This window comes from Corvus cornix, chromosome 26 (genome assembly GCF_000738735.6).
Source record: "Corvus cornix cornix isolate S_Up_H32 chromosome 26, ASM73873v5, whole genome shotgun sequence".
In the NCBI taxonomy this organism is placed as follows: domain Eukaryota; kingdom Metazoa; phylum Chordata; class Aves; order Passeriformes; family Corvidae; genus Corvus; species Corvus cornix.
Window position 1 is genome coordinate 3856521 of NC_046354.1, and position 26783 is coordinate 3883303.

The 26783-nt window shown below is 47.1% G+C and overlaps 1 protein-coding gene across 4 annotated transcripts; it reads left to right on the forward strand.

Moving 5' to 3' along the window:
- The first annotated feature begins 361 nt into the window (after positions 1–361).
- HIPK1 (homeodomain interacting protein kinase 1) lies at positions 362–26113 on the forward strand. 4 transcript variants are annotated; one of them, XM_039565214.1, is made up of 16 exons: positions 362–616; positions 1573–2650; positions 8132–8255; positions 10230–10349; positions 11101–11187; positions 12026–12210; positions 12496–12658; positions 13027–13249; positions 14104–14225; positions 15815–15949; positions 18435–18577; positions 18731–18913; positions 19425–19640; positions 19912–20150; positions 20505–20641; positions 21573–26113. In XM_039565214.1, exons 2-16 carry the CDS (start codon positions 1575–1577, stop codon positions 22056–22058), a joined length of 3639 nt encoding a protein of 1212 aa, XP_039421148.1. In that variant the 5' UTR covers positions 362–616; positions 1573–1574; the 3' UTR covers positions 22059–26113. The 4 variants fall into 4 exon arrangements, with proteins under 4 accessions (XP_039421148.1, XP_039421149.1, XP_039421150.1 ...); XM_039565215.1 differs by having other exon boundaries at positions 18438–18577; XM_039565216.1 differs by lacking the exon at positions 15815–15949.
- The last annotated feature ends 670 nt before the right edge of the window (positions 26114–26783 follow it).

A 26783-nucleotide genomic window follows, 5' to 3' on the forward strand; every position in this document is an offset into this window, starting at 1 on the left:
GGCCCGGCTCTGTCCCGGCTCGGTCCCGTCGGGCCCGCTCCGCCCCGCTCGGGCCCCGGAGCAGAGCCCGGGCCCTGCTCTGCCACCCACAGCCCGGCCCGGCCCGGCTCTGTCCCGGCTCGGTCCCGTCGGGCCCGCTCCGCCCCGCTCGGGCCCCGGAGCAGAGCCCGGGCCCTGCTCTGCCACCCACAGCCCGGCCCGGCTCGGTCCCGTCGGGCCCGCCCCGCCCCGCCCCGCTCGGCCCGCCCGGGCCCCGGCGCTTCCTGCGGCCGGCCCCGCCCCGCGGTCACGTGCGCGCTCGCCCGCTCGGGGCTCGGCTGGCTGGGCCTGTGCGAGCGCTCGGGGCCCGGAGCGGCGGCGGGAGCGCGGCGGGGCCGGGGGCGCTCGGGCCCGGGGCGGCGGCGGGACGGGGCGGGGGGAGCCCGGCCGGGCCGTGAGGGCGCGGCGGAGCCTGGCGGCGGCGGCGAAGCGGCCTGGGGGCTCCCCCCGGCGAGCGCGGGCCGAGCGGGCCGGGCCGGCGGCCGTGGCGGGGCTATGATGAGCCCGCTGCGGGGCTCCGCACCCCCGCGTGTCCCCCAGGCAGGTCCGGCCCGCGGCTGATAACCCCCCACCGGCGGTGAGTGCGGGCGGCGGGGCCCGGCGGGGCGGGCAGGCCCGGGCCCGCCCCTTCCCCCGCGCTGGGGCTGTGCTGGGCCGGGGAGGGCCCGGGGCGGCGGCGGGGCCGGGCCCGAGCCCCGGTAACGGCCCGGCCCGGCGGGCTCCGGTCCCGGCGTTCCGGGCCGCGCGGCGGGCGCTGGCCCTGGGGGAGGTTGGGCCTGTCGGGCTTGGGTTTCCCACCGACTCTGTTTTTACAGTGCCTGGGAAACAGGCTTGGGGACGGGATCGTAATTCTCGCAGGGTCTTCCCACTTCCTGCGCTCTCCCGATCCTCAGTATTGTTTTCTTCAGTACTGGGGGTTTTTTTTAGCGTGGAGAAAAGGCGGCTCGGGAGCGACCTTATCACTCTCTGCAACTCCCTGAAAGGAGGGTGTAGCCAGGTGGGGGTCGGGCGTCTCTCCCGGGTAACGAACGACGGGACAAGAGCACACAGCGTCAAGTTGCACCAGGGGAGGTTTAGGTTTGACAATAGGAGGGATTTCTTCACTGGTTAGACATTGGAACGGGCTGCCCAGGGAGGTGGGGGAGTCACCGTCGCTGAAGGTGTTTGAGCAACTGGACATGGCACTGAGTGCTCTGGTCTGGGTGAGGGGAGGTGTTTGGTCACAAGGTTGGACTCGATGATCTCAGAGGTCTTTTCCAACCGAATTGATTCTGTGATTCCTGTCGTGTCCTGGAATTCCTTTAGCCCTTAGAGAGCTGGATAAAGAGCTGTGTGTTTCTCAAATGCAGTAATCCCACTGCACAGTCTCACTCGGTGATGCGCTTAGGAGCAGCAGTTCCAGAGGTTCCCTTCCTCAGTGGTGGGCAACATATGGTGCTCAGAAAAACACTTGTCTTTCTGGTTTTTGTGCGGATAGAGGATCTTGTCCATCGCAATCTGCTGCCCCTAATGAGTTCTTCTCTCCCTTTCCAGGTATGGCCTCACAGCTGCAGGTGTTCTCCCCTCCGTCAGTATCCTCGAGTGCCTTCTGCAGTGCCAAGAAACTGAAAGTGGAGCCGTCTGTCTGGGATGTTTCAGGACAGAGCAGTAGTGACAAGTATTATACCCACAGCAAAAACCTCCCAGCAGCTCAAGGGCAAGCCAGCTCCTCTCATCAGGTAGCCAATTTCAGCATCCCTGCCTACGACCAGAACCTCCTTCTCCCCGCTCCCTCCGTCGAGCACATCGTGGTCACCGCGGCTGACAGCACCGGCAGCAGCGCCACAGCGTCCTTCCAGAGCAGCCAGACCCTCACCCACAGGAGCAACGTTTCTTTGCTGGAACCATACCAAAAATGTGGATTAAAAAGGAAAAGTGAAGAGGTTGACAGCAACGGTAGTGTGCAGATCATTGAGGAACATCCACCTCTCATGCTGCAAAACAGACCTGCGGTGGGTGCTGCGGCCACGACCACCACGGTCACCACGAAAAGCAGCAGCTCCAGTGGGGAGGGGGATTATCAGCTGGTCCAGCATGAGATCCTGTGCTCTATGACCAACAGCTATGAGGTCTTGGAATTCCTGGGACGAGGGACGTTCGGGCAGGTGGCGAAATGTTGGAAACGTAGCACGAAGGAGATTGTAGCCATCAAAATCCTGAAGAACCACCCTTCCTACGCCCGGCAGGGCCAGATCGAGGTGAGCATCCTGTCTCGCCTGAGCAGTGAGAATGCCGATGAGTACAACTTCGTCCGCTCCTACGAGTGCTTTCAACACAAGAATCATACATGCCTTGTCTTTGAGATGCTGGAACAGAACTTATATGATTTCTTAAAGCAAAACAAGTTCAGTCCGTTGCCCCTGAAATACATCCGGCCCATCCTGCAGCAAGTGGCTACTGCCTTGATGAAGCTGAAGAGCTTGGGTCTGATCCACGCTGATTTGAAGCCAGAGAACATCATGTTGGTGGATCCTGCACGCCAGCCCTACAGAGTGAAGGTGATAGACTTTGGGTCAGCCAGCCACGTGTCCAAGGCCGTGTGCTCCACGTACCTGCAGTCACGGTATTACAGGTAAGCACTGACCTTGCTCACTGAACCAGGTCAGGCTGATCCTGCTGGGGGCTGGGGGTTCCTTCTGCAGACACTGAGCTCTTCTGTCTAACCCCAGCTGAGGGGCAGCAGGAAGTGATCAGCTCTGCATGTTTCCTGGAGATTTCTTCTAAAAGTTGGATGTAAATAAATAGAATGTCTGCGTTGCAAGGGCGGCCTAATCTGCAGCCCAGCACCTTCCTTTTCCCCCAGATGAGTGCACTAAGTTGATTTTACCCTGTCCACTGGCTTGTGACGCTGTATGAAGTGGCAAACTGGAGAAGCAGTATGGTAGTGTTAAGTAGTGGATTTTGGGTTGTTTGCCATGATCTGAAACCAGTCCATTAACCGTGGACATTTAGAAGGGAGAGGAGTCAAAGGGATGCCAATTTCTATTTGCTTTTGTTTCTTCTGATTCTTCATCTTTGTCTGAACTCCCTTCAGGAGCACATGACTTCCTGTGTCAACCCTGGCTAAGTCATGCTTTCATGAGACCTGCAGCTCCCTTAGAGCAGTGATGAGATAGATCTCTGCTTCCCTTAGCAATATGTAGAGATGTCTTCTACCCTACTCCTGCCTAAGAATTAAAAATAAACTATGGGCAGAAACGTTGAAACTCAGAAACTGCATAAAGCACACTGTGCTGTTTCTTTCAATTATTCCTCCAGCTTGGCTCTGTTAAGGGTGTATTTGAATTTAAGTAGCAGCAGACTTCAATAAATGGATGCAGGAAGAACTTCTGGCTTCAAAGGGCCGTGAAGAGTCTGTGCTGTATTGTCAGGGTTGCTTTGGGTGGAATGTGAGCTCACTTGACGCAAAACTCAGAGCTAGTATCTAGTCCTTCCAGCTGGGACCAGACAGGACTGAGACGCTCCACCCCACCCTGTGTCTCTGCTCTGTTTGATGTCTTCCCTGGCTCCTCACTTCAGTTTAAAGCCTGGCTTATTGTAGGTTTGCTCTGTTCATCCCTCATGCTCCCTGTGTTGTTGCTCCCTTTGTTTTTGTGTTGTTTTTCTTTTTAACTCTAACACCCAGTACCAGCTTTCCATGACATTCCTTTCATGTGATACAGACTTTACTTAATCCGTTGCTCATGATCTTTGCTCAGCTTGTTGGCACCAATCTTTCCAATTCTGAACTATTGATTGTTATGGTTTTTTGTAGTACAGTTGTCCCCTGTGCCCCACAGCTCTGTAAAAATGCTCACTCTCTAAAATACATCATCAATTTTGTTGTTGTTGCATGGAAAGAGGTGACCACTGGTCAAGATTCTGCTCTATCTGACTTGCCACATGTGTCAGCAAAGCAATTTGTGGAGGCCCATGGTGCTCTCCAGTTTCTGGTATCTCAGAAAGCAGATTTAGCTGAGGAAAAGCAGTGAGGGGTGATAAGTATCTTCCAGGGGCTGCAGGGAGGGAAATTTCTGCTCGGTCTGTGTGTGGGGCACTGGACTCCCAGCCCCTTCCAGCTCCCTGGGGTGACTGACTCTGCCAGAAAGGCAAATAACCTGGGATTAGGTGGCGTTGGACTGTCTGCTTGACTGAAGTGAAGAATGCTGTGATGTGGAAATCTAGTATTTAGTGATATGTAATTAGTCTAATGGTGATGATTACTAAAATCCATACTCTAGGAATTTACGGAGATGGCACAGAAACCAGCTTGTTGTGGGAGAACTGGATTGCTTTACCCATATTCACATTAAATTAGTGTTCAGATGAGTTCCAAGTTGGAAATTTCTTCAATGCTGTGTTTAATGAAGCAGTGTAGACCAAGTCTTCATAGGGTTCTCTGTCAGCTATAAAAAATAAACTTCTCTGTGCTCACTTTTTGGCTTTCAATCCCTGTTACTGACACTAACCTCTGTCTGCTGTAGAGGTTAGTGTCAGTAACAGGGATTGAAAACCAGCCACACTCGGGTGCTGTAAGATGGATTTTCTGATTTATGTATCCTTGAGGAAAAAAAAATCTTCTTTTATTAATTACTGTCTGTGCTGCTGGAGGTCATCCTGTCCAACAGCCCTGCTTTCTCAGGGTCTGGCTGTCCTGCTGGCAGTGGACACCTTGCTCTGTGTGCAGCTCCAGCAGCATTGTCCCGTTGGGATGTCACACTGGGTTTGTCAGGACAGGTGTGTTAGGGCTGAGGCAGGATCCCTTTTCCACAGACACTGCTGCTGCTGCCTCTGCTGCATGGCCCCACTCAGGAGGGGCAGTTCTACTGCTCACACTTCAAAGAGTGAGTAGAAGTGCCTGTGAAGAATTCTTTGGCTCTGAAGCTCAGCATGGAGTAGGAGTAGGTCAGCTCTTTGCAGTGAACAGTTTCTGTGGCAGTTCTGGGATGTTTTTGCAGGAATTCCTCAGGTGAGGTTGCTTTTGTTCTTGGGGAGGATGAATGGAAGGAAACAGCTTGCAGAAATAAAAAAATCCCTGGAATACTGATCTCCCTGCTGTACAGAGTGGGGTTAACTCATGTCCTGTTATATGTGAGTACAGCCATCCTGGGGGTTTTTCTCAGCTCCCTGCCTCCTGGTGCTGCCTGTGGGCCAGTGTAGAGCACAGACTGTAGGACTGGACAATTTGGGCCATGAGAAGGTGGCCCTGAGCGTTGGGGGAGCTGCAGAGTTCAGGAGTATCCATTTCTCACCTCTGCTTTGGGCTCCATGACCTACTTCTGTCCCAGCCATCCTGGCCTGGGGAGCAGCAGTGCCTGCTGCCAAGTCTAACTCTGCTAATCCAGCTCTGTGGTGGCCCTGCTGTTCCCTGCATTGCTGCACTTGCACAGGCTTTGTGTTCCCAGCCTCCCAAGGCACAGGTGTAAACATGGGGTGTTTGGAAATGCTGGGAGGGAGTCTTGGAGTTTTCTGTGGCTGCTGTGAATCCTTTCTCTTCTGAGAGTGCCTGAGTGTATTTGTCAGCTTTGGGAGGCAGTGCTTGGCAAGCATCTGTGCAAAGAGTGTTGTTGATTTTATTTCAAAGAGCTTAAGATGGTAAAATCACTTTAATCTCCGACAGAGCAGCTATGGAAGTGACCTCTGCCTGCTGTCCTGGTTCAGCTCACATCTCATAAGGCTGCTAATTGCAGTGGTGTAAAAGGAGATGAGACAAATTGTGATTTCCCAGCCCTGTCCTGCAATCAGAATGAAATCAGGTGGCTCATGAGAAGTTCATTTACTTAGTTGCAGGGAATAAAATACAAGACTTCAATGTGCTATCGTGGTGGTACTGAGATTTAGGAATACATAAGTCTATTCCATGGTGGAGTTAAAGACCAGCAAACTGCCACAAATCTCTGTTTCCATTAGAATTGGTGGGGTTTTTTTAACACACTTTTGAAGGATTAGCATGCTCTGCATATTCCACAAGCTGTCTATATTTTAGTTTGTTTGCCAGTCCAAATGCATGCAGCGTTCCTTATATGACAGGTCTGGGTCCTTTCTGAATTGGAAATTCCTGCATCAGGACAGTCAAGAGGGGCAGTACAGTTTGTTGATGATGTCTCATAGAATAATGGCAAGGGGGGCTCTGAAAATCCTGTGTGATTGTATGAATTGTATTTTTTCTGCTTGTGAGGAAAGAGATTCCTTTGGTTTGCACCTCTTAGCCTGTAGAAAGTTGTATCTATTCTAGCATATTTCCGTAAAATATAAATGTTTAGCGGGACACTGAGCATTCAAATATCAGCTTCTGCTCGTGTTTGCATAATCATTTTATATTTTCACATGTGAGAAACGTTTTCAAAGTCAACAACTGCCAGGAACAGCCAAATGAGAAGGTAGAAAGAGATCAGTGTTGAGTAGAGAGTGTCATTATGTCTTAGCTTGAGTAATCTGTTATTCTGATTACTGAAGGTGTATCGTGGCTCTGGTTTTTGGGGCTCAGACATAACAGAATCTGGATAATAGAGAATAAATGCAACCTCACTGCAACAGGCAGCTGGTTCAGCAATTTATCTTTATTATAGAATCCCAGGCTAGTTTGGATTGGAAGGGGGCTTAAAGGTCATCTCATCCCACCCCTGCCATGGGCAGGGACACCTTCCACTATGCCAGGTTGCTCCAAGCTCAGTCCAACCTGTCCTTCTCTGATCTTGTCCTTTCTCAGGTCCCTTGTGCCTGAGCAGCTGGGCTGAGTGCCTTTGTTTTGGAGACACCTGTGTAGACACCTAAAACAAAAGGTGTATCTGTGTCACTGAGGCACAAAGGGTGATTAACTGGGGAGTCACTTCTTGCCATGAACAAACAGTTGGGAGGTTGAGCAGTCGAGGGGGGTGAGTGTCAAATTTACTGACACCTGTACGTTATGCAAGCCCTGGTTTTTAGAATTCTGTAGAGGGATCAGAACTGGTTTCAGAGGCTTTTTTAACAACTGAAGTGTCCACAGTGTAACACCAGAAATGCCACACGAGCCCTGGGGCATGACCAGGAAATGAATAGCCTGGAGTTTAGAGCTTTTCTGTCTTCCTTTGCTCTCGTGTTAGTTATGCATGATGAAGGTCAAGGCTTTCATATTTCCTGTACTTTCCAGAGTAAATTCCCACACCAGCTCACCCGCTCACTTGGGGTTTGCAGCACCTGGGGTTTTGTGCTCTATGCAAATGTAGGACCAGAATTTCTCCTGCCAGAACAGCCTCAGTTTGTTTCAGAACTCTGTGTAGGTGAAGAGCTGTACTAAAACATCCTTCTGTGTTATGAGTCAGCTCCAGACAGAAATCTCCCTGAAATTCCAACCTGTTAGAGAAGCCAACCCTGCTTGGAGTGTGAGTTTTTTTTATCACCTCCCCATGAAGGCTGGGCCAGACAGGTACATTTTGCATTAGGTGTGGTTGAGTGCACAGAAACCTGAAACACAACCTCCAGCTGGGCTCTCTGCATCCATTTTAAACTCGAAACTCTCTGAGCAAACCCTGCATGAAACCTGCTGATAGAAACCCAGCAGCTCTCTGAGGAGCTCCTTTTCCTGGCTCTGCAGGTGCTCTTCTTTCCCACATGAAGCAGGCAGCCTCCTGCAGCTGCTTACCCACGGTCTCAAGACCTTCTCCCAGAGAAGTCTCTGTTTGCCAGAGCTTTTCTTCCCAATTCTGTTAGGATTGGCTGGGCTAGATGGTCTTGAAGGTCTCTCCCAGCATTGATAATTCTGTGGTGCTCTGTGCTGTCTCAGGGACACCTCACATGCTGTCAAGTGTAATTAAACTGATTACTCGAGGAGTAACTTCATGCAACTGTCATTTAAAGGCTTCCTAGGAGCTGGGGGGCACCGTGGCAATAAAAGAATCCAATAAGTGATAAAAAGGTTGGGGTCCATTAGGCCACCCCAGGAAACAACTTCTGCTTTAAAGTGAATAATTCATATTCACACAGGTTTACTTGAGCGTGGAGGGGCTTTATGCAGAGTGGTTTATAAGGAAGAAATGCAGCTTTCAGAGTAAAAGATTTGACTTTGGCTTTTTCTTTCTTTTTCCCTTACCAGAGCTCCTGAGATCATCCTGGGTTTGCCATTCTGTGAAGCCATTGACATGTGGTCACTGGGCTGTGTCATAGCTGAGCTGTTTCTGGGCTGGCCTCTGTATCCAGGAGCATCTGAGTACGATCAGGTGAGAGCACGTGGGGGATGTGGGATTTTCACATGAAACCACAATTTTCTGTGTTCAAACCCCTCCTGCACCCCCTGTGTCCCGCATCAGCTTTTGTTGGTGCACATTGCTGTTGTCTGAGCTCATTTTCTCTCTGTGATATTCCCATTGTCTCTGGGCAGGGAGCACGGAGTTGTGTGTATTTTCACTTGAGCTGAGTGTATCCTGTCCAAAAAAGGGGCCAATTTGCATTTAAGCCCTGGTTTCCAAACCCAAAATGTTGAAACACCTTCCTGCCAAAGCAGAAATGAGGTGTGTGTGTCCTGACGTGGAACACCCTCTGTAATTTCACCATGAGGGCAGTTTTTCCATGTGGGGACACAGCAAGCCTATCATTCCTGCCCTGTTAATACCTACAGCAACCCTCAGTTTTTATGCAAAGTGTGAGCCTCAAGCTGTCTTTGGAATCCAAGGGCAAGACTCTGAGAGGCATCTTGATCTAATTAGTCCTTTCTGAGGATACTTGGCATTATTACCTGGCCTCGTCAGTGCCTATAAAAGGACAAAAAGTCTATGAGAGAGGTTTTTTTTCAGAGTAGCTTTTCCACTGGGGTTTTTGTGGTGGGATCTTGTTACAGTGCTTGGTATGGTTTTCCTTATGTGATAAAATACATGAAAACGTACTAAGTTTGAAAACTTCCTTGTCATGTGTCTTCCCAGCACTGTAAATTTCCAAAGGAAACACAGTGGTGCCTTAATGAGCAGAATGAGTTAGAAAGTAGCTGAGGTAGGGCCTGGTGGTTTCCTTGTGCACTGAGTTTTGTGTAATTCTGAGAACCTTATCTGCTCATGTAGGTGGCTGGGGAGGAGCTGCTTTTTCCATTGCTTAATGACAGGATTTTGCAGGCCTGCGTGAGGTGTGACTTCATGGGGTTGATTTTGATGTCTGAATTTCCCTTGAAGACTGGGGATGACTTGGCTTTCATGTTTTCTGAGATTCTGCAGCAGCAAGTGAAAGCTGGGGTGGAACTTGTGAGAGGACCTCTCCCGGAATGAGTTCATGGACTGGGATGGGATTTACAGCTATTTTTTTAAAAACCCTTTGGCTGTAAAGCAAGAGTTATGTCTCGTAAAAACAGAAGTGTGACCTGAACTACTGTGTAGATACAAGAAATATTCACCTGCAGACACTTAGATCCGCCTTGGCTTAATTGAAAAGTGAGCCCATAAATTCATGTAATCACAAGCTGTGACAGTGCCCTGTTTTGGCACAGTGGCATAGCAGGAGTTTGGCAAATAAGGAATGCTAAAGGACCTGTAATTGATGGTTTGATCAAGGTGTAGTTACCTTAATACTGTGGAGTTTTTCATAAATTTGCTATTTTCTTTCCTTTTGAGCATACCTTTTTATTTGTTCTCTCTTCACCAGTGTCTTATCAATACCATCACAAGGATTCAGGTGCATCTTCCAAATTTCTGAGCCATATTTTTTACATGTAAAAATAAGTATACTAAATGTGTTTGAGGATATTTGGTCTTGGTTTCTTGGTCAGTGAGAGCTTTGCCACGACATTATTCTGAAATTGTGTGCCTAGAGTACTGTGTAGGCAAGCACAGCAATGTTGCTTGGATAATTATGCCTTTAATTATATATATGTACGTGTTAAATTCAGTGGTATTTTTCCCTCAAAATGTGTAATTCTTACACTGCTCATTGTCTTAGAAATCTACAGTCTGCTTACATATACTTTAGCAAAAACCAAATTTCCTTAAAATAAGAGAAATGTATTTAAAAACCAAGATTTTTGCGTGATTGCAAAAGTGGCTTTATAAATACTTGAGATGGTCCCTTTCATTTTGCAGATTTACATATCTGGGCATTCTTTCTTTACAGGTAATTTCCTATTAGCTGTGAACAAACCTGGCTGTTAATTACCTCATTAGCTATGAATTCTTTATATTGGGAGTGCTCACTCTTGTAATTTTCTTTCCTAGATTCGTTATATTTCACAAACTCAAGGCCTTCCAGCGGAGTATCTTCTCAGTGCAGGAACGAAAACAAGCAGGTTTTTTAACAGAGATCCAAATTTGGGATACCCACTGTGGAGGCTCAAGGTTTGTCTGTCTCTTCCATCTCCTATTCCCTTTTGTTCATTGAGGACTCGATAGAAATTCCCACCCAGTTTTGGTGTGCTGTGAAAACATCGTGAGTGAGGATTGGCTTTGAAACGTGGCTGATTTGGGGTCTGTGATTGCAGGAGCTGTGCAGAGCTCCTGGTGCTGCTCTAACAATAGCAGCTGTGCATGATAGCACCAGCAAAGAGTGGGTGTTCAGTCATTGAGATAATGGGTGCTTATTATGGGCTGCTCATTCTCAGGGAAGTGTGTCATCTTGTTGTCATCTCTTGACAATACAACCAGTAAAATACAGAGTATTTCGTGATGGTTTCGTTAGTTTAACAGGCATCTGGTTATGGGTTGGCAGAGGACAGGAAAGAATGGGATTTAGGCCTGATTTGCCTTGAAAGCTGAGCAGCAAAAATAAGGGAATTTTGCCTTTCTTCTTTGTGGAAGAGGGATTTTGAATATTTATAGCCTCTTCTCTTCCTAAATCAGAAACCTTCAGTTCTTTTGGCTAATGCACTACCTAAGGAAGCCTTGAAATGAAGTCATCCTGTTGTTAATTCAGCTTTCAATGAATGATCTTTCCAGCTGAGGAAATGGGATCCCAGGGCTGTTTGGGTTTGACCTGCTGGTCTGTGGTGTGTCTGAAAGCAGCAAATGATCATTTGCCTCAGCAATTTCTTGTTGCTTTTTCCTTATCAATATGCAATATCTCCATTTATATGAATGTTTTCTTCTATAGACTCCAGAAGAACATGAGTTGGAAACAGGAATAAAATCAAAAGAAGCTCGGAAATATATATTCAACTGTTTGGATGATATGGCGCAGGTGTGTGGGGATCTTGGGACACAGATAACTCATTAGTTTTTCACACTTAATTTAGTAATTTTAATTTTTTGGGAGATCTCTAAAAATGAGGCTCCTGTGCTGGAGCAGTCAGTCCTCTTCCACTGGCAGTTCAGAGCACTGATGTAGGTTTACCATGGTGCTAATTTGCATCAGAAATCAGTGGATTAAACACAGTCAAAATGTTAATTATGAACCTGTTTGAAATGTTTTGTGTTTTCTTAGGCCTCAGTGTGCTAGACAGGAGTGTACCCAGCCTGTTCTCAGTATAGTGGAGCAGTAGGAGAGCTGAGCCCCTTCAAATGTGTTTGTAGGATTAAACCTCTTGTTAGTCTTCAGAAATATTGACAAGAACTACAGATAATTCTTATTTTCATTCGCTCTTTAGAGGTAAAATGAAGGAATATCTGAGTGGTTTTAATATCATGAGGCCTTAAATTTTAAATATCAATTTTCTATCGCTTTTGTAGCTGTTAGCATCAGGCTACATCTGTGCAGAGAAGGTGGAATCATTCTGGCTTGCCAGCCCCTTATAGATTCCCCCAAAATGTGAGGGCATTTTGCCAGGGAGTGGAGAATGAAGCCTGGTTGATCCCTTTGAATAGACCAACTCCCTGTTGAGAAGAAAATTCCACGTGCAAGTTTGACTTTCTCTCATAGAATGAGCAAGGGAAGGTGGTGTGTTAGCACTGTAAAACCTGAAATGAGTCTGGCTAAGAGACAGAAATGCTTAATAAATATTTCTGTGGGATGTGAAATCATTGAATTGTTAGGCAATTAATTTGATGTTTGTGTGAACTGCTCCCATTTGATTTTCCAGGTGAATATGTCTACAGACTTAGAAGGGACAGACATGTTGGCAGAGAAGGCTGACCGAAGGGAATACATTGATTTGTTGAAGAAAATGTTGACAATTGATGCAGATAAGAGAATTACTCCACTGAAGACTTTGAACCATTCGTTTGTTACAATGACACATCTGCTGGACTTCCCCCACAGTAACCAGTAAGCTCCCTTGGATGGGTTGTTTTGTTTCAGGATTTACTGGAAACAGAACACCACTTCCCAGCTTTCTGTCAGTGCTGTTTTCTGCAGTTCCTAGCTGATCTGAAAATAGCAATTGCATGTGTAAGGAATGGAGTGTTCATAAGCTTCCTTTTCATGTTTTAGGACATTCTTTGTTGGTTTAAAAGAACTTGAACCTAAAGCACGTGCATGAAGTTGGGAATCTGTCATATCTCTGTCCTGTTTTTACAAATCTGATGTTTTCCTTCTGTCATTCTGTTCCAGTGTGAAATCTTGCTTTCAGAACATGGAGATCTGCAAGAGAAGAGTGAACATGTATGATACAGTGAATCAGATCAAGAGCCCTTTCACCACTCACGTTGCTCCTAACACAAGCACAAACCTGACAATGAGCTTTAACAACCAGCTCAACACAGTACACAACCAGGTATAGCATCTTTCACCTATTTTGTCCTGATCAAAGACACAGAGTAGGCTAATTGGGTGCCTTCAGGCCAAAATTTAAACTACTTTCCAAAATTTGTAGTCTTGTCTCAAAGCCTAATTTTCCAAAACTCAGGCCAAGGAGCCTGTTTACTTCATGTATTGAAAATTTGTCTGTCGGTTCAGCAACATTAAGTAAAGTTGGTACAATTCATGTTTTTTTGTTCTGTGTTGTCTTAAGCCTTTTACCTCAAACATTTTCCAGGTGTTTTCCTCCTAGTTTAGTATTGATGGTTCCTGCTGTTTGTTTTATAACAAAGAGAGATAAGATTACAAGAGATAAATAATTTTTTGTTTGTTTTATTTTCCTAGGCCAGTGTGTTGGCTTCCAATTCCACTGCTGCTGCTACCCTTTCCCTGGCCAACTCGGACGTCTCCCTCCTCAACTACCAGTCTGCCCTGTATCCATCCTCTGCAGCCCCAGTGGCAGGAGTGGCTCAGCAGAGCGTTTCCTTGCAGCCTGGAACCACCCAGATCTGCACACAGACAGACCCCTTCCAGCAAACCTTCATTGTTTGTCCCCCTGCTTTTCAAAGTAAGCGGAGAACCCTTTGTGGGATCCTGTGGTTTCAGTCAGTTAAGGCAGGAGAAGTTGTGATTTGCACTAAACTGAAAAAAACCCTTATTTGAGAAGAGCTCTCTGTGGGTGTCACACGGGGCTCTTGCATCAGATGTAAGTGCAGAACCAGGTCAGACATGTGCAGACAGCTTGATCCTCTTCCAGGTCGTGCTGGAACAGGTGACAGGATCTTGCCTGCCTGGGTTGCAGGCTCCAGCTGCTTGCTCAACCAGTTTTTCCCCCCAAACTGAACACAGCAGCATTCCACAGAAAGCAGGGAACAGAGGAGCCAGACCTGCCTGAAAATCAGTGTCTTGCTGTGTTTGTTATCTCAAGAGAAATATCTGGCGTTTGAGCCTCAGTTCACAGCCCTGATGCAAGTTTTTGCTACCAGCAGATTGTCACAGGTTGTGGGTCAGTGATCTTAGCACAGGCTGAGCTCTGTTCGTGCCTCTGTTCATCCTCAGGGTTCTGCAGTTATGCTGATAGCTGGATTGTCTTAGTCTGGAGGGTTATTTGTGATATGGGAACTGACAGTGTAAGGCTTGAACTCTGAACTTGTCTCAAGCAGCTTGGATTAGGTATCTGGTTTCTGCAAACCAGACTCCCCAGAGCTGAGCTGGTGAGGGCTGGCTGTTGTCATGGCCCTTCAGGATCCCAGGATGCAGAAGTATTTACTTCAGCTGGTGTTTTACTGGGATTCTGTCAAAGCTTTTCTATCCCTTAATCTGACTCTATCCTCTGCCCTTACCTGGTGAGAATTTGATTTTTGGAAACAAATGAAAGAAAGAAAAATAAAGCAGCTTAGTGATGTGTCTTGTCCTCCACAGCTGGACTTCAGGCAACTACAAAGCATTCTGGGTTCCCAGTCAGGATGGAAAACGCTGTCCCAATTGTGCCACAAGCACCTGCAGCACAGCCACTGCAGATCCAGTCTGGAGTTCTCACACAGGTAAAAAAACCACCCCAAACCCCCCCATAGGCTCAACTGCAATTCCACCATGCAGGAGAACCTGCCTGAGCACAGGGGGTTCTCAGGACACTCTGAAAGGTTAAATGCAGGTCACTTCTAAGACAGTGTTTTCTTGTTTTGTTTTGTTTTTCTGGAATATTTCAAGTCTGAGCTATTTTATGTCCTGTACCTCCCTGATTTTAGGAGTTTGATTTAATAATGGGAATAATTATGTGTTTCTCAGCTGCTAAAAACAGGCTGTATTTTTTCAGGCATGGACACTGCCTTACAGGCAGTGCTGGTCATTTTTGCCTACACTTTAAAAACGTGGCAAGAGAAATCATTGCTGTGAGAAGTGAGATCCCAGTAAACAGAGGTGACGACATAGATTACTCATGCTAAAATTTCATCTTTAAATCAACACAATTATTTCTGAATCCTTCTCAGCTAGTTACATTCTTAGTGTGAATTAATGTGTAGCAATGACATATCTATTTCTGCAGTTTGCAGTTTAAGCAACATGCAATACCAAAATTCACAAATCATTCTAAAAATGCTGTTTTAAATATTGTAATGTGTCATAAATTAAAACCATTTTGATTTCCTAAAAGTAATCCTTTAATATACAATAAGTGCCCAGTGATTCACAAGTTCTATTCACTGAAAATTTGTAGTTGCCTTTATAATTAAGTGCATTTTTTATTTATTTGCATAGTTTTCATTTCTGCTGGCATTAACACATACTCTGTTAGTTTTACTCTCCAGGCAGTATATTGCACTTAGTGACCTTCTTGCAGAGGAGTAATTTTTAGTTTGTTCAGTCCAAATATTTTGGTGGCATTCTGTGATTGCTGGTTTCTTTAGCATTAAGGATACAGGTCACAGCATCCAGAAAGCAGAATCCACTTGAAGGCCCACCTGAATCCAAGAGTGCAAATTGTACAACAACAATCTGATTTGAATTAGACATTTGAGGGACTAATACATGTCTGGGTGGTTTCATCACAGATAACTTTGCTCTTTCATGACACAAAAGACCTGCTGTGCATTCCATGAAATCCCATAGTTTACCTTTTCTCAAGAGTTCCGTGTGTGGATTCGAAGGTCTGACAGCAAGTGCAGGGAGCTGCCCAGGGTGCAGTCTGTGCCATGGCTAGTGCAGTGTGGCTGTCACTTGCCCTCTGGGATCCAGTAAAGTGCCAGTAGCTGAACTCACCTTGGCTTCTGAGCTGTGTCGTCAGAGAGATCCCATCCCCAAATTTTTCCCCAGCTCATTTTGACTTTCGAACTGTCTCATTGGAGAGGTCCCGTCCCCAAATTTTTCCCCAGCTCATTTTGACTTTTGAACTGTGTCACTGGGCATGTAGTTCCCAGATTCCCAGCTCCTCGTGCTCTCCTCAGGGCCGTGTAAGTGCCTGTGGAGGAGCTGCAGGGTCTGGGTGTTGGTGTTGGTGTCGGTGCATCCCTTCCCTCCCGCGCTGCAGAGCGCCAGCGCGGTGCCCCTCGCCTGGCCCTGCTGCCCAACGCACTGACCTGCACTTACCTGCCTCAGCTCGTGTGTTTCACTCACTGCCTGATCTACATTTCAGGGAAGCTGTACACCACTAATGGTAGCAACTCTTCATCCTCAAGTAGCCACCATCACGCCGCAGTATGCGGTGCCCTTTACCCTGAACTGCGCAGCCGGCCGGCCGGCGCTGGTCGAACAGACGGCTGCAGTACTGGTAATTGCCTCCCTTGATTGTGTTCACTAACTGAGTTTTTGTTTTAACTTAGACTTGCAGAGGGCATGGAAGCATGTGCCATCTTGTGGCTGTGTTCTTGCTACATCTTAATGTCTTGTTGTTTTCCTCCCCAACATTGCTGAAGCACTGTCTGACTCTGACGTTTAGTGTGGCTCTGTAAAGAATCCAGATCCATTGACTATTCCCTTTGCTAGCCTAGTATTGAAAGCTCTTCTAAAATAGACCCTAGAAGAGTTGTAATCGTTCTTGTTCTTCGCTTACTCTCCTATCTTTGCCTTTTGATTGTGGAATACAAAGGAATCAGTCTTTAGCTTGACTCTGCTACAGGTACCTGGATGGCCAGAATTTGACCTACTTGGCAAGTTAGATCCATATTTTTTTTTCCAACACGTGTAAAGCTGCTTTGTATGGAGAAATGTTTCAGATCACTAAACACAGGCTAAAATCTCTAATGACAGCAAATTCTTTAATGTATTGCTTTAGCAGTTGATTTCTCTTAACCTCTGTTGAACATTGACAATAATTTTCTGGCCTTTTGTTATTTATAGCCAATCGCACGTAGCTTGCTTCATCCAGATAAAGATTCTGTTCTTCACAGATACTTTCAGTTGATATTTATTCCTTGGTTGAAATTAAAGGTGAGCTCTAGTATCCAAAATGGCAATAGGTAGCTTTTAGGTCATTTGGAACAATTCTAAAAAAGAATGGGGGAAGAGAACGAACACACCTTTAAGAAGTGTATGTTTGCAAAATTGTCCTCTTCTGTATTCTGGCACCTGCATCAGAACAACTTTGCAAGTGCCACAAAGAAGTCATTGTAAAACTCCAGAATCAGATCAGTGAAGCTTATGAAAACAGTGCAGTGCACTGAAGTGCTGGTATCCTCACATGTCCTTCAAAGCACATTCCATTGTGTGAACCATGTTGTTTCTTGTGGCTTTAAAGTGGTAGTTTGAATGTCATTTTCTTCCGAGAGGGAGGCCTCTGCTGAAGTGGAATTTGCTCAAGTCATACCTGTCCTGAAATTTAAACCCACTCATTTGAGTTCTTGTGAACCAAGTGAGCTGCTCCCTGGTTCTGAGGATGGGAAGGCAGGAGAGTGGGGTTCTCCTGGTCACAGCTCTGAGCTAAACAGACCCAGGGGTGCTTCTTCTTTCCTCCTGTTGGATTTTGATTGCTGAAAGGCCGCAATCTGGGCTCCAAAAACAGCAAGGGGTGGCTGTAGCAGAGCTTGGGACACAAGTGAGTTGTTAGTGATGTTTTCCAAAGTGTATTTGGGCTTTGATTCAACAGGCAAATTCTATTCTGCTGTGTGTGTGCAGTGGACTTGAGGTTCAACTCCCCTGTACAGCAGTGGAGATCAGAGCCGGCTGTCTCCAGACTCTGAGCCTGCATTCTGAGTTTCTCTGGAGGACTTGACTAGTTCTCTTTGGATTCTGGGAGCCTTTGGCGTGAATTTGCTCACCTTTAGTGCTTCCGACACTTCTCCCTTGCTGCTTCCCCTGAGTTTGCATTAGCCATTTGCTCAGCTTTGCATATTTTTGTCCTTCCTCTGTCAAAACAGTTCGTCGCTTGGAAGGCCCGATTTCTGCCTCTCATTGGGAATTTATATCTTGCTGTATTAAACTCTCTGCTTTGTCTTGTGCAGGTGTTGGCTTTTGGAAAGACGCATGGTGTGACTTTTAACATATTTCTCTTTTTATTTTTTATTTTTTCAATGTTGTTGTTATTATTATTATCATCATTATTATTCTGCTTATGTTGGCAGAGGTTTTAGCAGCTCTCTGCTTTGAAGGCTTCTTGTTCGGAACTGGTATTTGTACTAAGTGGATCTGTTACTTGCAGAAACATTGAATTTAAAACAGCAGATTTTGCAGTTTAAGCTGCAAGAGAGAAAGCCACATTATCAAAATCATGGAAATATTACACTGTCAAATTTATTTGGACAGGAACATTGATAATATTAATGAATTGAACCTGCCTTCATGTAACTAAATTATCTCTCAGTGTGGCTTTTCTTAAATGCTTCAGTTGAGGTGCGTGAATTTCCACAATAATACCACAATCTCAGCTCTCTCAGTGTGAGTCCTGCAAGGCAGAAAAGCAGAAAGGACCAAATTGGTTTAATATTTTGGGACCTTTCAGCAGAACAGTGGTGTAAGTTTATGTTCAGAAAGAGTCCCGAGCACTGCTGCTGCGCCTGGCAGTGCAATGCCTGGCTGCATGTGCAGCATGATATAAACACTGTTCTCTCCAGATGACAGCAGTGATAAAAGAGATCAGCAAAATGTTGGGGAAGCTCATTCCTCTGGTTTTCTTGTTCTTGGGAAAACGTGCAAAGATGAGCTGTACCTCTGCAAGCTAACAATCCACCCCAGTGCATTTATTGCTTGGACAAATCTCTGCCTGCCCCTGCAGGAACTGAAGCCTAGTGAGCCTCGTGTCTGTGTTTGTTGTTTTGCAGCAGGCCTGGCCGGGGGGAACCCAGCAGATCCTGCTCCCTTCCACCTGGCAGCAGCTCCCAGGGGTTGCTTTGCACAACTCTGTTCAGCCGGCGGCCGTGATCCCAGAGACCATCGGCAGCAGCCAGCAGTTGGCCGACTGGAGGTAGGGATTGCAGGGGCTCCAGCTCCCTGCCAAATGGGAATTCATCCATCACCGTGCCCAGAATGTCTCCCTTCCCCTCCGGGGCTCGGTGCAGCTCATGGTTCCTGCAGTGTAGTCATGGGATTTGGGTCTCTTGTGTTTTCTCTGCCCCAGGAATGCACATTCCCATGGAAATCAGTACAGCACTCTCATGCAACAGCCATCTCTGCTGACCAACCACGTGACATTGGCCACAGCACAGCCTCTGAATGTTGGGGTTGCTCATGTTGTGAGGCAGCAGCAGAGCAGCAATGTGCCAGCAAAGAAGAACAAGCAGCCAGCACCGAGCACAGCCAAGTAAGGATTCCATTGCTTCCTTTCCCAGTCCTAGAAAAGCCATGAGTTTGTTTGTGGAGGTTGCCTTTATGGTGAGAAAAATGTGTCTTCTGATCACAGAGGCATTGAGAGTGTAACTTTATTGTGCTACAATTGCATTTCAAGATGTCCTGGAAAAAGCCTTCGTGCTGTAGTCACTGATTTAAATTATATTAATTGCAGTGAGTGCAGGGACATGATTGATCAAGTGCTTTGCTGTCCTTACTGAGGGGTTTTACACTCATGGGGTGTTGGTGCCATAGCAATGCAAGTGACAGGACGAGGTGTGGCAGGTTTCTGGCAGTGTTCAGGTGGATCAGTCCCATTCAGAGCAGCCCTGAGTGCCTTTGGCTGTGTTTGTGGCACTTTGCTGTTTGAGTGTCTGCACTGAGGTTCTGTTTATGTACTTGAAGATGCTGCTGCTTGTATGTTCCTAATGCTGTTTGTCCCAGCCTCTGACCTGGAGCTGAATCCTGCTGTGCTTTTCCTGCAGGCCCAGCTCATCTCTAGAGCCTGTGCCCACCCAAGTGTACTCTCTGATTGGGAGCAGCCCCCTGCGCTCCACCTCCTCCTCCTCCAACGTGCTCGTCCCCGTGCAGGAGCAGCACCAGCCCATCGTGATCCCTGACACTCCAAGCCCCCCTGTCAGTGTCATCACCATCCGCAGCGACACTGATGAAGAAGAGGACAGCAAATACAAACCTGCCAGGTGGGATGTTCATTTAACCTGTGCTGGGCTGTGCTCAGCTCAGCTCATGCATCAGGGAGAGTGGGGAACACGATGTGTGAGCCCTGGGCAGGCTCAGAAGAGCTGCATAAGACAGAATATTCTCCATCACATCTCCGTGTCGTTGTGCCTGTAGTTAATCCGAATTTAATTTGACGAGGAGGGAGGGTGTGAGATCCCAGAGGGAGATCTGTAACCTGGTGGGCAAAGCTAGAATGTTTTCCATTTGCATTTTGTCTTTTTTTCCCTGCAGTTTGGGTATGAAGCAGAGATCCAACGTCATCAGCTACGTCACTGTTAACGACTCCCCTGACTCTGACTCGTCCCTGAGCAGTCCCTATGCCCCAGACCCCCTGTCCTCGCTCAGGAGCACTGGGGGGGCCCTGGAGCTGCCCAGCAGAGCCGCTGCTGACAGCTCCAGCTCCCGGACCATCATCGTGCCGCCCCTGAAAACGCAGCTCAATGACTGCATTGTGGCCACCCAGGCTTCAGGTGGGTATCTCAGGGTGCTCAGGGGCTTTGCCAAGGCTCAGGTGCTCTCCTGTCCCTGACACATTCATCCTCACAGTTTTGGACTTTCCACATTGGGTCTTTCTCAGCTTTAGGTTTCACAGCTGCTGTTCTGAAAGCCTTGGTCTGTTTTCATAGTCCTGGATAGATTTACCTTTCATTCACATTTGGCTGCATTTAGAAAGATCTGTAAACATTCCTGATGGTTTCTTAGTCACATTTGAAATCGTAATGAAAGCAAAGTCTCTGTGACAGAAACAGTCAGTTCAGTGCCCAGAGCTGGTTACCACCAGCGTGGGAAGGGGAGGAGTGGACTAAGCTTGTGACATCTTCCAGGCATCCTGAGCAGCACCAGTAAGACCAAGCCAGTGGCCTCAGTGAGCGGGCAGTCGTCAGGATGCTGCATCACACCCACGGGGTACCGCTCCCACCGCGTGGTCACCAACGGCGTGCAGCCCCTCAACCTCAGCCAGGTGAGTCTGCCTGCCTCTGCTGGCCTTGGGGATGCTTTAGAACTGCTTTAGAAATGTGTAAGGCAGGGAGAAGAAGGGCTGGGTTGCAAGAGGATCAATAGCTGCAAGTGCTAATTCTTTGGAGCTGATTCTGTCCTGGGGTCGTGCAGGGTAGGACAGACTCTGTGGGGAGTACAGGGGAAGTTTCTCAAGGCAAAGGATTTGTTCCTGTACCAGAGAGCAGGAGAAGGAGGTGTGGTTATGTCCAGTCTCTCTTTGTGCTCCTTGTCACACCTGTCTTACGGCAGGTCCTTCTTGCCACTCAGGTGGGAGGGTGACACCAAGATCCAGCTGTTGAATTAGAGGCACAGTATGAAGAAATTCTTTAGTTCTTTACCTTTCTTTAGATCTCACAGAAGTCCAACCAGGAGATTAAGACTGGACTTTCACACTAGCAGTTAGCACCCGACGTCTTTGAATATTTCAATTCAAAGTTTGGTTTCACTTCATTTTGTGTCAGGACTCTTGATCTCTGGGTCACATTGCAGCAGCCTCTCAGAGGAGAGGGAGTGTTACCCATGCAGTTCCCTTCTGGCATGGGCACCAGACAGGTTTTTTTGTGCTAAAATGGGGCAGCCCCCCCAAGCTGCCACCCTGCCAAGGTGCAGAGGAGTAGATGTGTGAGGAGTTCTGGGGCTGGGTCAGATCTAGGACCTGCCTGCGCTTGTCCAGCTGTGGTCCCCCAGGAGTGGCAGTTTGACCCCACTGTGGAGAGCAAGTGTAACCTTTGTCGCCATGGAACTGCAGTCACCCTTCTCAGATCTGCGGGAGGGCGTCGCGAGGGAGGGTCTGCACGTGTGTCAGGTGGGATGGAGGTGTCAGTCGGGGGGCTCTGGCTGCCCCTTGCTCACCTGAGCATGACCACTGACCTCATTTACTCCTTCCCCTGCAGAACCAGCAAACCACAGTGCTGGCCTCCCAGGAGAGAAGTGGAAACGCTGTCCCACGCCGGCAGCAAGCTTACGTGGCCCCCCTCACGTCAACGATTTCTCAGGCTCCCTACACGTTCCAGCACAGCAGCCCAGTGCATCCCCACCTGGCAGCAGCCACGGCCAGTGCCCACCTGTCCAGCCAGCCCCACATGTACACTTATGCCCCCACCACTGCGGCCACGCTGGGCTCCACCACCTCCATCGCCCACCTGTTCTCCCCTCAGGGCTCGTCGCGCCACACCACCTACGCTGCCCACCCCAGCACCCTGGTGCACCAGGTCCCTGTCAGCGTGGGGCCCAGCCTGCTGACGTCTGCCAATGTCCCCCCCGCCCAGTACCAACACCAGTTCGCTCCCCAGTCCTATATTGGTGCTTCCAGAGGATCTGCTATTTACACTGGATACCCGCTGAGCCCCACCAAGATCAACCAGTACTCCTACTTGTAGTTCCCAGTAAAGCACTGTCCTGCGATGGGCCGGAGAGGTTGGAGAAGGATTTCAGGTGAACCTTTGCCTGGGAATGACTGCCTGGTTCATGTTTCTCCCTGATCTGGTTGTATGTTGTTCCCAAATGTCTCTGGTGAGTTCAGTCTCTAACTGAGCAGCATGCTTTGTTACCAGTACGAGGGTCACTAATTAAGTTTTAAAATTTTACTTACTTTTTATAGATGCTTTTAAAAAATTCATGGTCACATTTATTTAAAATTGTTCTGTTGTGCTAATCAAAAGGGGTGTCAAATCAGTGTCTTGGAAGACAGATCCTGATGTCTTTTTTAACTTGTGTAACTTAAAAAGATTTGCAGATTCTATTTTAGCAGCTTGCACAAATACACATTGCCACTAAAAATGTAGTGCATGTTTATCTCATTACGTTGCTGGGGCAGTTTTAAAATCAGATTTACTATTTTAACATCTGTTCTCTAATTCACGTTGTCTTTAACAAATTGCTGGTTCTGCAAAAGCCATTACATCTCCATATATGTTTCTGTCAAAGGTGTTTTGTTTACTCCTCTGCTTTGTTTAAGGACTGGTAGAGGCAGCTGCCTTATACCAGCAACACGATACATTCAGGAGTCCCGTAAACCCTGGAGTCTGCTTTGTTTTCTCGAAAATTCTCCACAACCCAGCTGAATTTTTGTTGTGTTCATTGCAGAATTCTTCTAAGTGGTTCAAACTGCATTCAGGATCTCACTGTGTGACAGAGCTCAGCGGCTCTGTCAGGGTGTTGTTGTTATCTCCAGTTGAGAGTGAATAGTGCAGCATTGCTCTAAAATTTGGTTTCTGCAGCTTATTAGATGCTGGCCCTATAATGGAGCTGGATTCCTTCACAGAAGCACAGGGCTTTGCTTTGTTCTGTTTTTCTTAATATTTTGCCTCACGTGATTCATTTAGGAGGGAGATGAATTTGAAATACAATGAAACATCACTGTATTGATGTGTACAGCTTTTTATACTCCTGTGAGCGTATCCTCCTGGATATGTCAGCAGCTACTCTAAAGCGCTCTTAACAAGACTTGTAAACAGTACGTGCATGTAGGAATTGCAACAAAAAAAAAAAAAGAGAAAAAACAAGACAAAAAAAGAGAAAGAAAAAGAAAAAAGGAAAAAAAATCCAGATTTTAAAGTTTATTACTGAATTTAAAACTATTTTAGAAGTTTTGTATTGGTGGTGTTTTAATATTTTACAGAAAATGAAATATGTACATATTGATTAGAAAAATATAACAGGCAAAACTTCCTGCTAACCCCAAATGTTCTGTCTTTGTAATCAAAATGTGTAGTGATTATACTTGAACTCTGTACTTAGTGTTTGTCTAATTCTTAAACGTTCCTGGGGATGGAAGTGTTGTATCCTTTGTATTTAAACCAAAATGAATTGATTCATGTTGGAATGTATGTGATATAATGCAATGGTTAGAGCTCATCACTGTAGCACTGAGAGAGGAGTAGAGCTTCACGAGAGGAAAGGATACCTTGGATTTGTTTTGCACAGGTATGTGTGATGAAGAGTTGTTTGGTGTGTCCCCTTATTGTAGTGCCTTAAATGATGATGTAGTGTGACTAGAGTTTACAGTGAGCTTGCCTTACGAGGGACCAGCAAGCCCCCGTCGAATTGAAGCAATTCACCCACCCAGCTTTCCCCAGCCAGAGCAGCAGGATGGTGCAGAGCCCTCTCCCTGTCACCGCTCTCATCCGAGCTCCGTTCTTGTTCCCAGTGAAGCGATGTCCCCTTGAAGCTTTCCCTTGAAATGGCACATGTACTGTTAGTGTCTGTCAGTGCATTTCGAATAAGGTAGTGCTGGGAATGCATTGGAATGTTCAGTCTAATATTGCAGAAGTGATTAAATACGTGCAATCACTTTTATTAGGTTTAGTGTGGCGTTACCTTCCCCCACAGGAATAGCAGACGTGTCGTGTAAAATATTGCTAGCTTGGTGATAGAATATTTATACCAAAGAGAGCCTGCTGTAAAGCACATAATACCATTAAAAAGTTTTATAATGCTACTGCTAATGTGGAGTTGTTGGGAAGGTCTGTCAGCTGTAGCCCTGGTTAGTGTTCAGAGGAAATACTCACTTTGGATAATCAGTGCAGGTTTTGGACTACACTTTGTTTTCTTGGGTCCCTTGTACTAGGAATTATTTCTCATCTAACACATAAAGTATCTTGTCCAAAAGGATGATATAAACTGGTTCCAGCGGTCGTGTTACTGCAGCAATAAGAGGTTTGGTAACCTTGAACCCCAGTTTATGTTCCGTCCCAGTGGGAAGGAGGCCGGTCCTGACTGGGCTGTGGCAAGAGATGCCCAAGTCATTTCTGCAAGCCCACATTCCTGCTAGAAGGAAGTCTGGACTGGCCTGAGATGGATGGACTGAGGGAGGGATGGAGGGCTGTGGAACTGGACGGTAGCATTAGCCCACATTGATGTTCAGTGTGTTTGTAGTCGGAGCACTTCCGTGAGCGTGCGGAAAACCAACCTTGCTGTGCCACATCGTTGCTGCAAACGATGCTGTTTGTTGCTGTAGGCACTTTCTTGCTTTTTTTGACATTGCTTGTGTTCAGTACTTGCCTTGAGATACCTCTTGGGTACAGAGTTGTGCCTTTCCACTGAAAGGCAAACCAAGCTCCAACTCCCTGTTTCACAAATAGGACTTCATGGAAAACACTTCACTAACAGGAAAAAAAAACCCTAAAGACCTCTAGCAAAATCTGCTAATAATTTTGAGAACTTGCCCACTTCTCCCTAAAAAAAGCAGCTTAAAATGTCCATTTAGAGACCTTGTAACACAATTAATCCCAATCAAATGTATTCCCAAAGCACGGAGTCATCTCCTCCACTGCCCGAGTTCCCAGAAGTGTTGGAACCAGGAGGATGAGATGGAAATGACGTAGGTAAAATCAAACGTGCTCCATTTGGAACAAGCTGTCAATACCCCAGAGTTCCTCTGTGATACACAGCAAACCCCACCCCAGCAGGGCCAGGGCCTCCCAGTCTGGCCCCACTATATGATGCCCAGTTTAGGTGTATTGTGTTCTGCTCTAAGGAGATACATCCCTTCTTCCCTTGCATATCCAGCCTCAAATTGGGTTCAAGAATTGACTCTCCTCATTGTCAGAGCCCACTACACATTTTTGGAGAGAAATCTGCTATCTCTGGATAGGAATTGGCATCCTTTTCTTTACAACTAGTTTGGGATTCACCTTTGGAATATTTGATAGCCGTGGTCCCAGCTAGGTTTGTCTGTGTGATTCTTGAGCTGTTCAATCAGTTTTCTCTTACCTGACCTGTATTTGCAGCTGTGATAGCCCCTGCAGAGGCAACTCCTGAGGCTTTCCTGCTTAGCACCTAATTGATGGGATGCAGTAATTTACCTCTGACTCAGCAATTTCTTTTAGTACATGAAACTAAATTGCTTCTAAATGACAGGATTGGCACAGCCCTGCTTTCTTTTTTTTATTTTATTTAAACTTCTGAATGGTGCCGCATGTCCACATGGTTGTTTGTTGCTAAACTTTATATATAATGTGTGATTTCAGATTCAGCTTGAACTATATCTATCTCACTACATGTAGCAGTACATTATATGTAATGTTAGTATTTCTGCTTGAATCCTTGATATTGCAATGGAATTCCTACTTTATTAAATGTATTTGATATGCTAGTTACTGTGTAAAATTTAACTTTCTTTTATGGTTGTGCTCTTCCTTTTTACAAGCCGCTAGATACAGGTAGTTTCTGACAATTACTGATCTATGTTTGTATTGCTGATGTACTTAGGGGGTATGTAAAAATCATTTTAACAAAAGAAATAGATATTTAAAAATTTAATACTAACTATATGGGAGAAGGGTCCATTGTGAAAACATAGTTTATCTTTGGATTCAATGTTTGTCTTTGGTTTTACAAAGTAGCTTGTATTTTAAGTATTTTCTACATAATATGGTAAAAATGTAGAACAATTGCAATGCATCAATAAAAAGGGTTAATTTTCTGTACTCTATTCATTTGGTCACTTGGTCTGTTAAGCAGGGTGGGAGAGGGGTTTAGGGATATCCAGAATGAGCTATCGATGGTGCGGGATGCAGACCCAGGGTATGGGAGTGGGATGCGGATGTGGGACGCAGATCCGGGATGTGGGTGCGGGATTTGGATGCGGGCTGTGGATCCCGGATGCGGATTTGGGAGGCAGATGGCAGATGCAGCGGCACTAGATGGCACACTCGCCCCGGCGCAGCACCGCGGCCCCGGCTCCGACCGGTCCGTGCCCATGGCCCCGGAGCTCACCGCCGGTGCCGCAGAACTGCCCGGCCCGGCTGCAGCCAGGGCCTGGAGCTGCAGTGTCCATCCGTCCGTCCGTCCATCCATCCATCCATCCATCCATCCACCCACCATCACACCACACCTGGGCTGACCCCGTCCGGGGGCTGTGGGAGCTGCCAAGCGGCCCCACACCAGCCCTTGGGTCACCTCGGGCAAGCGGCTCCAGAGGCCGGCGAGTGGCCGGGCAGCTCCGGCAGTGCCCAACCTGCCCGGTCCCAGCCCTGGCCCCGATGGCTCTGCCCAGGGGGATCCGCAGGACCTCGGCACGGGGAGCCGGGCAGGAGCTGCCGGCTCTGCAGCCAGGACATGGGGGACACGGGCTCGGAGGGGACACGGGCTCGGACGGGACA